Source organism: Chlorocebus sabaeus, chromosome 27, assembly GCF_047675955.1.
Source record: "Chlorocebus sabaeus isolate Y175 chromosome 27, mChlSab1.0.hap1, whole genome shotgun sequence".
Classification (NCBI taxonomy): Eukaryota; Metazoa; Chordata; class Mammalia; order Primates; family Cercopithecidae; genus Chlorocebus; species Chlorocebus sabaeus.
Window position 1 is genome coordinate 10,307,147 of NC_132930.1, and position 16,729 is coordinate 10,323,875.

The 16,729-nt window shown below is 43.6% G+C and overlaps 1 protein-coding gene across 13 annotated transcripts in view; it reads left to right on the forward strand.

The window, feature by feature from the left end:
* The window catches only part of RBM47 (RNA binding motif protein 47), a 206,600-nt gene that overhangs the window by 181,571 nt on the left and 8,300 nt on the right, over positions 1-16,729 (forward strand). For 10 of the 13 annotated variants that reach the window (XM_008017582.3, XM_038008606.2, XM_008017583.3 and 7 more), the window contains 3 exons: positions 9,896-11,049; positions 12,046-12,252; positions 15,796-16,007. In XM_008017582.3, coding sequence (XP_008015773.1) covers positions 9,927-11,049; positions 12,046-12,252; positions 15,796-16,007 — 1,542 coding nt within the window. In that variant the 5' untranslated portion in view covers positions 9,896-9,926. The remainder of the gene's footprint in view (positions 1-9,895; positions 11,050-12,045; positions 12,253-15,795; positions 16,008-16,729) is intronic. The other 3 variants (XM_008017588.3, XM_008017589.3, XM_008017587.3) reach the window with 2 other exon arrangements.

The following is a 16,729-nucleotide window of genomic DNA, read 5'->3' on the forward strand; positions in this document are numbered from 1 at the left end:
GTAATAGAAACATCCTGGTGCCAGGGACCTGCCCAGGAGTGGGTGTGTCCTCTCCAATGTTTATTCTACTGGGTGGTGGTAACTTGGACCAAGGCAGTAAGATAAATGCTCAGGGTAAGGCCAAATCTTGGAAACTTTCTGCAGAAACTGTTTTTCTCTCTGATTTCCTACCCCATCCCCTCCCTCACCCTGAGTTTGGGGCAACATCTTCCTTTACCAAATAATCAAATAATTTTTCTGTAAACCATGAGGTTATTCTGAACTTTTGTGACAGACACCTCTCAAACACAAGCTATGACTTTCAAGTGACATTCTTTAAAGTAATAATAATTGCCAACCTTTTTAAACAAATTGTGTGCCACACATTGCCAACTGTCACTTAGTCCTGGTGCTATTACTAGAACCATCTTAGAGATGTGGAAATGGAACTAAGGTGATTTGCCTAAGGAGACACAGCTAGTAAGTGGTGCAGTCATGACTTGAACTTAGATCTCTGACTCCAAAGCCTTTGCTCTTATGTGCATTGTGTGTGTTAGGTCATGCTTCAGAAGTGATTATTAGGACAAAATTTTATGGTATGAATAAGGAACATCAAAATAGAAATCTAACCACAGAGATAGATTTACCTCTTGGATCAACACATTTTAAAACCCTCCACTGAATTAAATTCCAGGTAGTGATTGGAAGACACTGTACCCCACTGTATATAGCTTCAAATTGCAATTTGTCAGCTGGTCAGCAAATAAAGGTCTCCCAAGAATTCCAAATTGCATACTCATCTCAAACACACACACACACACACACACACACTCACACTCCAAGAGCTGTGAACCAAAGTTAACTGGTAGTCTTATTTATTTTGACATGGAGTCTCACTCTGTCGCCCAGGCTGAAGTGTAGTGGTGCAATCTCGACTCACTGCAACCTCTGCCTCCTGGGTTCAAGCAATTCTCTGCCTCAGCTTCCTGAGTAGCTGAGATTACAGGCACCCACCACCATGCCCGGCTAATTGTTTTGTATTTTTAGTAGAGATAGGGTTTTACCATCTTGGCCAGGTTGGTCTTGAACTCCTGACCTTGTGATCCACCCGCCTCAGGCTTCCAAAGTGCTGGGATTACAGGCCTGAGCCACCGCTCCCGACCAGCAGTCTTATTAATTCTAGGGTAAACTCATGCGTGTTTTTGATCCTAGGTAAAGACTGGTATGTAAACATTGAAAATATTTCCCAGTAGTACACTGGTATCCTTTGCCCTCCAAAATGTCCCAGTTCAAAGTTAAAATCCTAATGAAAGTTACTCTGAACCAATTCTAAAAAGAGAATTCAAATCCTTGATGATGTCTGCTTTACCTGTTTGCCTTGAAATTTTATTTCAGCCCAACAAGTTCAAACTCTCCCTAAGACATAACGAAAATCCCTAGTTCAGAATAATAATAGCATGATTTGAAAGTATATTTTTTCTGCTTGTTTTATATACGAAACTATGAGTAAATGATTTATTTCAAATATATTGCCATGTTTATTTAATGCTAGCAGCCTTCAGTGAAGACTCATGCTTTTTTAGTATTGGGAAGAATAGCTGTGTGCTGGGAGGGTCCTACCTCAGGGGATTTGGCATTTACATAGATGGTTGGACCTTTTGCATCCAATGTGGCAAGTCTCTTCATGTTCTTTCTGGGAGAGCTTCTGTAAAGTGCTTTCGCCAAGGATTAGGTGAGAAACAGGCTTACACATGGATGCATAAGCCACATCACCAGTGGAGAATCACACTCCAGACAGCTTACCTGCTATGAAAGGAATCTGGGAGACTGATACACCAGTCTCCACCAGAACTCACAGGCTAGGCTTCTCTACTGACTGGTTTAAAGTTGGCTGGGATAACCTCTTGCCTGTTTTCCTGTAAACACAGAATCCTACATAGCGGCAAGATTCTTACCTCCAGTTTTTTTTTTTTTTTTTTTTTTTTTTTTTTAAGTTTGATTGTCTTTTTTCATTTTTTTTCTTTTCTTTTTTTTTTTTTTTTTTTTGAGACAGGGTCTTGCTCGTCACCTAGGCTGGAGTACAGTGGCGTAATCATAGCTCACTACAGCCTTGACCTCCCAGGCTCAAGTGATCCTCCCACCTCAGCCTCCCGAATAGCTGGGACCACAAGTGTTACGCCACCACACCCAGCTAATTTTTTAAATTTTTGTAGAGATGGGGGTCTCACTATGTTGCACAGGCTAGTCTCAAGCTCCTGAGCTCAAGCAATTCTCCTGCCTCAGCATCCCAAAGTGTTAGGATTAAAGGTATGAGTCACCACACCCAGCCTTAAGTTCAGTTTTCTTGTGCTAACATTCCTCGATCACTTCGTGCTAGGTTCTGCACTAAGAAATTTACACCAATCATTTTATTTTATCCTCATTACAGCCCTATGATGAAAATCAGACTCCCAGGGTTCACATACCAGCTCTGATGCTCATTAACTGAGAATCTACTTAGCCTCTCCGTGCTTCAGCTTCCCTATCTGTAGAGTGGAGACCCTAGTAATATCCCATATAGACATTGTGAGGATTGGAATGAGTTAATATGCACAACAAGCGTAGTACTCTGCCTGTCACATAATAGGCATTCAGTAAACACTAGTTAATACAGTCATCATTTTAGAGAGGAGAATATAGATTTAATGCTGTTAAATGACTTTTCTCAAGGTTCACAGCTAGAAGTAGAGGAACTAAGATTTGGACTTCAGACTCTCTGACTCTAGAGACTTGCATTTATTCAACATGCTATGAAACCTAAACCAGAATGCCCGGTCCTTTTAAAACTGTCACATGGCGAATGGATGAAATTGGGGGACTCCGTGTTACTTATCTAGATATTTTGATTTGCTCACAGATAAGTTTCTACTTCTGACGTATACTTATTATTCATTCTGTCCACACTTCTGCCCCAAGCAAGAATCTCAACATTCAGGATACGGTATTTCACACTAGTCCCCAGACACCCCTGATATATTTAAAAGCAAAGTTCTGATGGTATGTGGGCTTTAACTTGGGAAACTATGCCCTTATCAGAAACGAATGTTAACAATGTTGAGGTGTATGACCTTTTGAAGCAGGCTCTGGTCAGTAACCATGAGGACAAATAACCTTAATTCTCAACTATTTGGCATTCGAAGCGTAATTCAGTTAACTGAGTTCAGTTAACTCAGAAGTCAGCTCCACAAGGACGAGGTCCACCATAGCTAGCACAGTATCTGGCACATAGCAGGTGGTCAGTAAGTATTTGCTGAGTGAATGAATGAATGAATGAAAACAAACCCTCTTGTATCTCTTTTGGAATTCTAAGAAATTATCATTAATATGTAAGTGTCAGGAACTGAGCCAACAACCTTCATCAGATATTTTCTTCTTCCATGTCTCATAAATGTGGCCATTGGAGTTAAATGGAAAACACCTTGGAAGAGGGGAAAATGTCAGCTAAACAACACTGTCTTTAAAATATGTTAGAATTTAAGGCCAGGCACAGTGACTCACGCCTATAATCCCAGCACTTCAGGAGGCAGGAAAATCACTTGAGGTCAAGAGTTTGAGACCAACCTGGCAAACATGGGGAAACCCCGTCTCTACTAAAAATACAAAAAGTAGCCGGGTGTGGTGGTGCACACCTGTAATACCAGCTACTCAGGAGGCTGAGGCAGATGAATCACTTGAATCCTGGAGGTGGAGATTGCAGTGAGCTGAGATCGCGCCATAGCACTCCAGCCTGGGCGACAGAGCGAGACTCCATTTAAAAAAAAGAAAAAAGTTAGAATTTAAAAATTGGTCCTGAAATTAAGTTATCATTCAGCATAGGAAAACTATTATACGTAGCCAGCAGAATCTATGTGACTTAGCCTCAAGGATGTGCTGTCCCACATCTCCTAGCCCAGGGGTCAACGAAGGTGGAGAGTAAATACCTTAGGCTTTATGGGCCATACTCTCTGGGTCTCAACTATTTCACTTTGCCATTGTAATATAAAAGCAGCCATACATTATCTTTTCTTTTTTTTTTTTTCAAAGGATAGGGCTGTGTTCCAATACAATTTTGCTTATAAAAACAAACAGCAGACCATATTTGGCCCACAACCATAGCTTGCCAATGCTGATCTAAAGCACATATAAATATAGTAAGTTAAGCATTTTTGAGAGATGGGTCATATTAACTGTATAGTTGTCTTTTTCAAAGTAGCTTGAAAATCTTTTCCTTTTTGTTATTGTTTGTAATTGTTATTTGTTTTGTTATTGTTGTTATTGTTGTTGTTTTTGAGACAGGATCTCACTCTGTTGCCTAGGCTAGAGTGCAGTGGCGCAGTCACGGCTCACTGCAGCCTCAGCTTCCTGAGCTCAGGTGATCCTCCCACCTTAGCCTCCCCAATAGCTGGGACTACAGGCACACACCAGCATGCCCGGCTAATTTTTGTACTTTTTGTAGAGATAGGGTTCTGCCATGTTGCCCAGGCTGGTCTCGTGCTCCTAAGCTTAAGCAATCTGCCTGCCTCGGCCACCCAAAGTGCTGGAATTACAGGCGTGAGCCACTGCGCCCAGCCTCATTTATCCTAAGCGTTTGGCATCTGAATTCATTGAGTAGAGCAGCACACCATATAATGTATTTAATATGGTATATTAAACATAATAATAAGGAGAATAAAACTTGTAGGCCATAAGATTTTCTTGAATGTGTTAACCTGAGTTAGGGTACCTTTTTTTTTTTTTTTTTGAGATGGAGTTTCACTCTTGTTGCCCAGGCTGGAGTGCAATGGTGCCATCTCTGCTCACCACAACCTCCACCTCCCAGGTTCAAGGGATTCTCCTGCCTCAGCCTCCCGAGTAGCTGAGATTACAGGCATGTGCCACCACGCCCAGCTAATTTTGTATTTTTATTAGAGATGGAGTTTCTCCATGTTGGTAAGCCTGGTCTCGAACTCCTGACCTCAGGTGATCTGCCTGCCTCAGCCTCCCACAGTGCTGGGATTATAGGCGTAAGGCACCGCGGCCAGCCCCGTGTACCATTTTTTAATGGCCTCTAATGAAATCCTGATTTTATCGACTCTAATTTTTGTCTTTTTTGCATCTCTGAACCTTCTCGCTTTTTTTAAGGATTTTGTTTTTACTGTAGTATATTATACATAACATTTTACCATTTTTAAGTGTATGGTTCAGTGGCATGAAGTATATTCACACTGTTGTGCTGCCATCACCACCATCCAACTCCAGACCTTTATTATCCCTAATTAAAACACCCACACCCATGAAGCACTAATTCCCCACTCCTCCCTTTCTCCAGCCCATGGTAACCACTAGTCTACTTTCTGTCTATGAATTTGACTACTCTAGGTACCTTATATAAGTGGAGTCATATAATATTTATCCTTTTGTGTCTGGCTTATTTCACTGTTAGCATAATGTCTTCAGGGTTCTTCCATATTGTAGCACATATCAGAATTTTATTCAAGGCTGAATAAGCCAAGCACAGTGGCTCACACCTGTAATCCCAGCACTTTGGGAGGCCGAGGTGGGCGGAGCACCTGAGGTCAGGAGTTCAAGACCAGCCTGGCCAACATGGTGAAACCCCATCTGTACTAAAAATACAAAAATTAGCCGGGCATGGTGGTGTGCACCTGTAGTCCCAGTTACTTGGGAGGCTGAGGTGGAAGAATTGTTTGAACCTGAGAGGTGGAGGTTGCAGTGAGTGGAGATTGTACCACTGCATGCCAGCCTGGGTGACAGAGTGACACTCTGTCCAAAAAAAAAGAAAAAGAAAAAAGGCTTAATAATACTGCATTGTACACGTATACCACATTCTGTTTATCATAATCCATTGATCAACATTTGGGTTGCTTCCATCTTTTGGCAACTATAAATAATGTTGCCATTATACGAGTATCTATTTGAGTGTTTTGGGTATATACCTAGAAGTGGCATTGCTGGATCAAATGGTAATTCTATGTTTAATTTTTTGAGGGACCATCATACTATTTTTTACAGCAGGTGTACCATTTTATATTCCTACCAGCATTGCATGAGGGTTTCAGTTTCTCCACGTCCTTGCCAATGCTTATTTCCTAGTTTTTGTTGTTTTTATAATAACTATCCTAATGAGTGTGAAGTAGTATGTCACTGTGGTTCTTACTTGTTTGTATGCAATACTAGTAGTTGGTGTAATAGACATAGCAAATTTGGATATTACATTAATCAATGTCTGGCTCTAATTAGATATATATGCACGTATGTATGCATTGATTCTTTTCCTCCAAAATTACAACATGGTTTATAAGAATATGTGAACAATAAGATAAATAATACAAACAGCTCAATTCATGTCTCTGGGAAAACTGAAAAAATAGAAGAAAACTAAAAAATGAAACTATAACCCAAATTAGATGAACAAGAAAGTGTGTTGTAATGTCCCCTACAGTTACTAAAATTGGAGTGAAAAGAAATCAATCGTGAACTTCCTGGTGGCCAAAGTAAAAATAAAAACAGGATCGCTAACATGGTTTGTTTACTACAGAAGATGAAAGCACAGGAAAAAAAGGCTTTTCTAGGCCGGGGGCGGTAGCTCAAACCTGTAATCCCAGCACTTTGGGAGGCCGAGACGGGCGGATCATGAGGTCAGGAGATCGAGATCATCCTGGCTAAAACGGTGAAACCCTGTCTCTACTAAAAAAAAATACAAAAAACTAGCCGGGCGAGGTGGCTGGCGCCTGTAGTCCCAGCTACTCGGGAGGCTGAGGCAGGAGAATGGCGTGAACCCGGGAGGTGGAGCAGCTTGCAGTGAGCTGAGATCCGGCCACTGTACTCCAGCCTGGGCGATAGAGTGAGACTCCGTCTCAAAAAAAAAAAAAAAAAAAAAAAAGGCTTTTCTTGGCTCATTGATGTAAGAAATAAGCTATCACTATTTTAAAATATGTAGAGATAATTGTGTTACTGACACCAGCAGATTTCAGACTGAAAGCAAACAGGATTTTTTTTTTGTATTATTGGGGTTAGGATTGGCAATGACTCCATAGCCTGACTACTGGAAGACTGTTTTTGTGGGTAGAATAGTAGTTTCAAAGTGCAGTTGGGGTGACAGGAAGGCAACTCCACCTATCTCAGCAGAGAGATAAGTTCTATTCCCTTGGACTTTAGTCAGTTAATGTTGTATACAGCACAACAGGTAAGAGCTTGAATTGTGTCCTATGTATTTATATACATAGCTGGCATTTCCTGCCCAAGTCACAGATTGTAACTACATGGGTGTTTATACAAATAGTCTTCTTAAAAATATATCCTTATCTTCCATTTGGAAGAAGGGAAAGGTCTTCATGTTCAAATTTAATGTTGAAATTTCTTGGTTGGGTGCAGTGGCTCATGCCTGTAATCCTAGCACTTTGGGAGGCCGAGGCAGGAGGATTGCTTGAACCCAGGAGTTCGAGACTAGCTGGGGTAACATAGTGAGACTCCATCTCTATTTTAATTGGGATCTTTTTTCTTTTTTCTTTTTTCTTTTTTTTTTTTTTTGGTTCCTTTTTTTGTGAAGAACAAGGTCTTTCTATATTTCCCAGGCAGGTTTCGAACTCCTGGGCTCAAGTAATCCTCCCACCTCTGCCTCCCTAAGAGCTGGAATTACAGGCACAAGCCACTGCGCCTGGCCCTCCATCTCTATTTTTAAAAAAAGAAAAAAAAAACTTTTTCAACTTGAAACTACAGAAACTAATGTATCGTTTTCCAAGTATACTACAAAAAAATTTCATGATAACTGGAGATGTCAAACCAGCTTCCAAGCACTTGAAGAGGAAAAAAATAATAAGAATAGAAGCCACATGTAACAGATATTTTTAAAGAACTGAAAATGTTTATCTTAAGAATTACTCTAAAATTGAAAGAATTGGTCTAAGATTTTACTCAAAAGTTTGGATGAAAAATAATAACTGACATTTCTTGAGCATTTATAATGTTCTAGGCACCATTCAGAATGCTGTGTATGTATTAACTCACTCCTCTAAACTTAATGAGGTTAACACTATTATTATCATTCCTATTTTATAGGTAGGGAAACTGAGGTGAGGCATGGAGCAGCTAACACTAGCAAGTATTAGAACTGAGATTCACACACAAACATATGCAGTCTGACTCCAGAAGCCACATACTTACCTGCTAAACCATACTGCCACTTGATACTAGAGCAAATTAACCACAGAAGGACTATTTTGGCCATCTGGCAAATAAATAGCTTAGATTTATTTTGTTTCATTATAGTTTTGTTTTTTCCTTCAATGATCAAATTCATTTTTATTATCCTTGAAATTTCCCTTAATATTCTTGTATACATCTCCTAGTTCTAAATTTTAAAAAAATGAATGATACTCTGGGTTCTAATTAATTGATGAAACCTTATACAGCCATTAAAGATGATGTTTTTACAAAGATTTTTAAGAATATGGAGGAATGCTTATAACATAAAGTAGTACCATGTAAATTAGGAAGAAGCCAGGCTTCCCCCTCCCACTTCCTCAAGAAAACATCTGGAAAACAGATGGAAAAGTTTCATTGTGCTATTATTGGGTTGGAAAATTAGGAATAATTTCTTATGTACTTAACTTTCTATAAAATTCAACTGAATGCTTTTATAGTCCAAAAAATGAAATAGATTTCATTTTTTAAAGGCAAATTGGAGCCTTTCATTACAAAAGTATAGTCTGCAGCTCTTCATGATAATCTTATTGCATAATTTAGAATCATTTCCACAGAGCCCTCGGCCATATAAGCGAAGGTGGCACAGTTCAGACCTGCACTGTGATATGTGGGTGTTTAATTAAATTTAAAATCCAGCTCCTCAGTCACACTAGCTCCATTCCAAGTGCTCAGTAGCCACATGTGGCAAGTGACAGCTTTTCTAGCATCATAGAAAATTCTATTGCCCAGTATGGGTTTGGAAGAAAAAACAGGGAATCTGGAGCCAGAAAACTTGGAATCAAGTCTACCCTATGAGCTGACACTTGCTGTGTGAAATGGGGCAATTTACTCAACCTCTGTCAGCCTATTTCCCCATGACCAAATTGGGACTGAAGATAATACCACATACCATATACAGAGGTTAGGAAGATTAAGAGAATGCAGGTGACAGTTCTCCAAAAACAGTAGTGTGGTTTCCCAGGTAGATGCTGCTTCCCAGGCCTCCAGCTTGAAGTCAGTCTAGCTTTTCTAGGACTGATTCCAAATCTTTGAATGCTTCACACCAAGAATTTTACCTGAATGCCACCATCAAAATCAGATTAGCTCTTATTACAGTTCCTAGACCAAGTCTGTGGCAATATGGGCATTTCATTTCTTCCTTGTAAACAGCTTTAATACACAGCTCTCTCTATACAGTGACACCTTCTAAAAGTTTTCTTTAATAATTTAAAATCTTCACTGTATTTCCATTCCTACAAAGAAAAAGACTCCCTTTAAAAAGAAAAGAAAAATAGGTTTGTTCACCAAAGAAATACGTGGAGTTTGTCAAATTCCATATAACAAGGAAATCAGGCGGAGTTAACAGTGCAGGAATGAAGCAAAAGAACGTGAGGTTTTTACCAACAATGATAGCAGTTTCGCACAACTTCAAAGCTGTCGGGGTACTGATGAAATGGAAGTACTTGCTCATTCTGATTTTTTTTTTTTTTTTTTTCCTAACTCACTTCTGGTTCTTGCTGCAAGACAACTTGACTATTTTAGACAAGTGTAGAAGTGTAAGGCTGCTGCATTTCCAGAACGCCTCCATCCTATTTCTCATTTAAACCACCTCACCTTCCCCGTGGCCTATTAATGCGTACTTGCGAGGCTGTGAAACACAACCCAAAGGAGGCAAGATCCAGCGGTTCCCCACTCACGCTCCTTTGTGCTTCCCCAGGTTTCCGCCAGCTGTGGATGCCTTTGACATTATGACCGCAGAGGATTCCACCGCAGCCATGAGCAGTGACTCGGCCGCCGGGTCCTCGGCCAAGGTGCCCGAGGGCGTGGCGGGCGCGCCCAACGAGGCGGCACTGCTGGCGCTGATGGAGCGCACGGGCTACAGCATGGTGCAGGAGAACGGGCAGCGCAAGTACGGCGGCCCACCGCCCGGCTGGGAGGGCCCGCATCCGCAGCGCGGCTGCGAGGTCTTCGTGGGCAAGATCCCACGCGACGTGTACGAGGACGAACTGGTGCCTGTGTTCGAGGCCGTGGGCCGCATCTACGAGCTGCGCCTCATGATGGACTTCGACGGCAAGAACCGCGGCTACGCCTTCGTCATGTACTGCCACAAGCACGAGGCCAAGCGCGCAGTGCGCGAGCTCAACAACTACGAGATCCGCCCGGGTCGCCTGCTAGGCGTGTGCTGCAGCGTAGACAACTGCCGCCTCTTCATCGGCGGGATCCCCAAGATGAAGAAGCGCGAGGAGATCCTGGAGGAGATCGCCAAGGTCACCGAGGGCGTGCTGGACGTGATCGTCTACGCCAGCGCGGCCGACAAGATGAAGAACCGTGGCTTCGCCTTCGTGGAGTACGAGAGCCACCGCGCGGCTGCCATGGCTCGCCGCAAGCTCATGCCCGGCCGCATCCAGCTGTGGGGCCACCAGATCGCCGTGGACTGGGCCGAGCCCGAGATCGACGTGGACGAGGACGTGATGGAGACCGTGAAGATCCTCTACGTGCGCAACCTCATGATCGAGACCACAGAGGACACCATCAAGAAGAGCTTCGGCCAGTTCAACCCTGGCTGCGTGGAGCGCGTCAAGAAGATCCGCGACTACGCCTTCGTGCACTTCACCAGCCGCGAGGATGCCGTGCACGCCATGAACAACCTCAACGGCACTGAGCTGGAGGGCTCGTGCCTGGAGGTCACGCTGGCCAAGCCCGTGGACAAGGAGCAGTACTCGCGCTACCAGAAGGCAGCCAGGGGTGGCGGTGCGGCCGAGGCGGCACAGCAGCCCAGCTATGTGTACTCCTGCGACCCCTACACACTGGCCTACTACGGCTACCCCTACAACGCGCTCATCGGGCCCAACAGGGACTATTTCGTGAAAGGTTAGTGGGGGCTCTTCTCCTGGGTGGGGCCCTCAAGAACTTTTCCTCCTAGGCAGGGGACACCAGGGATATCGTGGCTGGCATTTGCTGAGCTGGTAGGTGCTGAAGGCCCTCCTACCCTCCTTTTGGGTTTGCATTCTGGGTCTAGTTCTTTGCTGGCACCGAAGGCCGTCACTTCTGCAGCATTGATAGAAATACAGGTCGTTCTGGGGTGAGCGGTAAAATCACATGGGTGTGCAAATACTGGCATTCTGCCTTGCCGGGGTCCACCGGGTTAGGGGCTCGTCCACCAATGTCTTGGTGCTTAGGTTAAAACCTGCTTGTGATATTAAATCTTAAGATGTTGGTGGAGTCAATGATTTTTAATTTTGTTTTTTGTTATCATTGGTTAGGATATAATGAAACGCAGCATTACCTGGAAAATAAGATACATAGGTTCTGGGTAAAGTCTGTGACTTTAGTCACTTTAGTCTCCCCTGGCCTGTTTTCTCAAGCATGAAATGAGGAAGGTGGACTAGCAAATCCCCTTCCAAATCTAACTTTAAAAAAAAATTATTTAATTGTGTATATATATATATATTTGGAAACAGGGTCTCACCATGTTGCCCAGGCTGGTCTTGAACCCCTGGGCTCAAGCCATCCTCTAGCCTTAGCCTCCCAAAGTGCTGGGATTACAGGCATAAGACACCGCACCTGGCCCCAATTTTTTTGGGGGGGAGTGGGTATTCTATGAATGTTTTTCTTTACTGAAATTGCAGATACAATCCTAGAAACTCACCCTGCAAGTTTGCCTCTTGTACTAAGCAGACATGCTTAGGATGCAAATCTAGGCTGAAATAGAATGTTGGAAGCATCTTTACCAGCCTATTAAAGAGCAAAGGTGTAGCCACCTGCAACTTAGACTGGAGCAGTTAAATGCTGAGAACTGAGGGCTGAGGTCTGCCTCCAGCACCATCACTGTTGGTTGCTCATCATCTTTTGTGTTGTTATTACAAGCAGGCAGCATAAGAGGCCGAGGGCGAGGTGCAGCTGGCAACAGAGCCCCGGGGCCCCGGGGTTCCTACCTCGGGGGATATTCTGCTGGCCGTGGTATATATAGCCGATATCATGAAGGGAAAGGAAAGCAGCAAGAAAAAGGATATGAACTTGTGCCGAATTTGGAAATCCCTACCGTCAACCCAGTTGCCATTAAACCTGGTACAGGTCAGTATAAACCAGACTGAGAATGCACCCATTCAGCATAAACCCCAGCCCTTCTGTTAGAAGTGAATCCAAGCCTTTCTCGGGCTCTCACATCTGCACAGGGGTTCCTCTTCTCCCAGGCAGCTAGAGACAAGGCAAAAGGAAAGTGGCCCCCTGGACCTTCTTATCTAGAACTTCAGGGGATGGTGTAGCTTTGACCGTGGTCAAATCAAACTTGCCTGAAGTAAGGTTTTCTTTTTTCCTTTTTTTTTTTTTTTTTTTTTTTTGAGACAGAGTCTCGCTCTGTCACCCAGGCTGGAGTGCAGTGGCGTGATCTCGGCTCACTGCAAGCTCTGCCTCCCGGGTGCACACCATTATCCTGCCTCAGCCTCCAGAGTAGCTGGGACTACAGGTGCCCGCCACCACGCCCGGCTAATTTGTTATATATTATTATTTTTAAGTAGACATGGGGTTTCACTGTGTTAGCCAGGATGGTCTCGATCTCCTGACCTCTCTCGGCCTCCCAAAGTGCTGGGATTACAGACGTGAGCCACTGCGCCTGGCCGTGCAGTAAGATTTTCAAAGGGTTGTCACCGATTGTTAGGCTTTTTCTCAGTCTGTGGCTAAGTAGGGAGAGTTGTGGGGGGAAGAAAGGAAGAACATGAGGCTCTCTGTATCTTCTGTCAGGTAAAACCTATCTTTTCCTTACACAGGCTTATTTCTGCCCCAAACATCTGATGTTGGAGGGTAGAGCTTATTGGTCCATTCTGAGAGTTGTTGGGAAGGGCAGAAAATTCCCCTTCAGAAGTCAGCAGCACCTTTTGTCCCTTGTCATGGTCTGAGCAAATAAGAATGCTTGGGGACAAGGCAGTGGTCAAAGTTTTGTTGTTGTTGTTGTTTGAGATGGAGTCTTGCTCTGTCACCCAGGCTAGAGTACAGTGATCTTGGCTCACTGCAACCTCCACCTCCCAGGTTAAGCGATTCTCCTGCCTTAGCCTCCCCAGTAGCTGGAACTGCAGGCGTGCACCACCATGCCGGCTACTTTTTGTATATTTAGTAGACGTGGGGGTTTCACCATGTTGCCCAGGCTACTCTCGAACTCCTGATCTCAAGTGAGCCGCCCCCCTCAGCCTCCCAAAGTGCTGGGATTATAGGCATGAACCACCGCACCTGGCCTTTGGTGAAAGTTTTTGCAGCTAATTCCCTGGTTTCTAATTTCCAGCACTCATTTCCTCCTCTAGCTGGATCAGTAGATTGGGAGTAGGGATGCTCAATAATTTCAAGCCAGGGACCTTGAACTTTGCTTTCACCTCCAGGCCCCACAAACCTGTTTATCAATGTTGTTAGTGCCCATGGCCATCTAACATGAGGCTGGTCTTCTGATCCAAACCTGCCAAGAACATTAACTCCATTGTGTGAGTCTAGCACGAACTCACGCAGCACCCTGCAGAAGCATCCAAACACATGGAAAACTCAGTCCGTGGGTGATTGGCGTGACCCTCCTCCAGACGCCCTCCCTGGCTTCAGCAGGAGGAGGTTGAAGAACTGTTCAGAGCCCAGCTACTCTGGTTTTCTTCTGGTTGAGATTGTACACTTCTTTCCCTAGCTAAAATAGAGTCAAGGAATCTGTGCATTTGGGACATAGGTACGCATTGGCCTCATAGGGTTAAAAAGTATTTTGCTAGTTGAACTTTCTTTTGATGAATCTAGTAATGATTTTTTTTTTTTTTTTTTTTTTGCCTGTGTAAAAATTCTGCAATTTCTGCAATTAAGTGACTCCTTAGACTAGATTGCCTTTTAAATGTAATTGGCACTGTGGGCAAAGTAAAACTGATCCTACAGCTCTGTAACTTCATAAAATAGAGCCTGGATATGGGAGTTGTCGCTTCTACTTGTTGGGAAGGGGACTCCTGTTGGCGAGTTACAGTAGCTTAAGGTTTAACGAGAGAAAAGAACTGTTAAATAATCTTTAGTCATGTAAAGTTGCGTCCTGGAGGCTGAGGTAGAAATTCCTGTGGGCTGATAGCCAGAACAATTCATTTACTTCATACAACCCCTTGTATCTTAAACTCAAACCCTCTCTGGGCCCCATCCGTTGTCATTGGTGTCTATTTCTGATCATCCAGAAAATGAAAACATTGTATTTTAGGAGAGGCACCAGGGTGGTGGTGAAGTATCTGGGCGCAAGACCAGTGGAAGATATGGTTGGAAAGGCAGGTAAAATATTTGATTCAGGTTTTAGGTATATTTTATCGAATGGCCATACCATTGTTTAGCTTATAATCATTTGTCTCTTTACCTTTGATTGAGTCTATCCTTATTAGAATAAATGTACCTACAGTTGGAGAAAACCAGAAATAGAAAGATTCTTTGTGTACACATTTCATATTTTTGCTTATCCTTTCAACACATACAAACACACACATACACCCCCCACCGCCTCCCAACACACACACATCAGGGCTAGTATCTTTTCCTTTTGATCTCTTCTTACTATACCTTGACATTCAATAACTGCTATCTGTTTGAATCTCTCGTTGAAGTCATAATTTTGGATTTGCAGAAATTCTTTGAATTGGGAGGTCCCACTAAAAGCCAATCACTCTACAGCTTCGCTACTTTGAGTGGACATGAAGAAATTGGGGAATGTGCTATTTTTTTTTTTACCATGTGTTTTTCCTTGAATTGGTAATGGTAAAATCTGAAATACAGGGTGGGGAGGATGTACGCAGGTCTGAGTTCTCAGAATGAAACCCTCAACAGCACCTGTTTCTTAAATAGTGGTGAAAGTGAAAAAAAGGCAGTGGGACTGGTAATGAGTGAGGTGAGTAGGAAGGAACAGGCGGGCCCAACTCTCACAGGCAGTAGGCCTCAAGCCTCTGATCTCACTTCTTTGTCTAAGCCTGTTTTCCCATAGTCAGAGGCCCTTTCTTGCTCAGTAGGACATCAAGAATAAAATTCAAACTGTGATTTTTCTGTAGAAATAGAAAATATTGGTGCAGAAGCCTAACTCTAGGGGTCTCTTCCACGACAGGCAGGGGTAGTTACCTGCCACTGCCTATCCCTTCCTCTTGGGGAGCAGGCATCTGGGTACATGGCTTGTACTGAGAGAACAATAGTGAGCTTAGAGAGGTTCCTGACCTCTAAACGTGGTTTTAAAAAAATATCTTAGGCTGGGTGCAGTGGCTCACACCTGTAATCTCAGCACTTTGGGAGGCCAAGGCAATTGGATTGATTGAGCTCAGGAGTTCAAGACCAGCCTGGGCAATGTGGCGAAACCCTGTCTCTACAACAACAGAAAATAGCTGGGCAAGGTGGCCTGTGCCTGTAGTTCCAGCTACTCAGGAGACTAAGGTGGGAGGATCGCTTGAGGCCAAGAGATTGAGGCTGCAGTGAGCCTTGATCGCACCACTGCATTTCAGCCTGGGCCACAGAGTGAGACCCTGTCTCAAAACAAAGAAGTTTTTTAAAAAATAAAAATAAAAAATATCTTAGAGCAAGTGCTGGACCCCCCTCAGCGACTGAAAGTGATTGACCCATTTTTCCTTCTTGCTCCTCTTACAGTAGCCATCCCTGCCATTGGGGCCCAGTATTCCATGTTTCCAGCAGCTCCAGCACCTAAAATGATTGAAGATGGCAAAATCCACACAGTGGAGCACATGATCAGCCCCATTGCTGTGCAGCCAGACCCAGCCAGTGCTGCTGCTGCCGCAGCTGCTGCAGCCGCAGCCGCCGCCGCCGTCATTCCCACCGTGTCGACACCACCGCCTTTCCAGGTAGAGTTCTTATTGTAGTCGTTGTTATTTGTGTGTGAAGCCTCTCTTTATCCTGTATTCATTTAGTATTCAGCACTGAGAATTTACCGTGTGCCTGGCTCTCTGTTACAGCTATGCGGTTGGGTGACACAAAGCATTTTGAATTTGAATCATGACAGAAAAAAATAATTGTAATTAATTGTACTACCCTAATAATATCATTGTTAAGGGTGGGAATCAATATGTAAAAATGATGTGTAATTTTTCACAGTGTCATAATATTGTGCATATATGTTTTTTAAATAGCACTGGATAATTTTTAGCTCATGATGTTAAAGAGCTGACGCACAAAGTCCAGGGAACGATTCGCATTTTCACATTTCACACTGAGGTTCAATGAAGATTTCTTTAAAAAATGTTAACCCCCAGTGGGGGTGTGTGTGTGTGTGTGTGTGTAAAGAGAGAGAGAGAAAGAACATCTGTATAGATATGTAAAATTTTATGCTGGGTAGAGTGGCTCATGCCTGTAATCCCAGCACATAGGGAGGTCAAGATAGGAGGATCACTTGAGGCCAGGAGTTCAGGACCAGCCCGGGCAACATGCTGAGACAGTGTCTCTCCAAATATATGTATTTTTTAATTAGCCTGGCATGGTGGCATATGCCTGTAGTCCCAGCTACTGGAGAGGCTGAGGCAGGAGGACTGCTTGACCAGCCTTGAGGTCAAGGCTGCAGTGAGCTGTG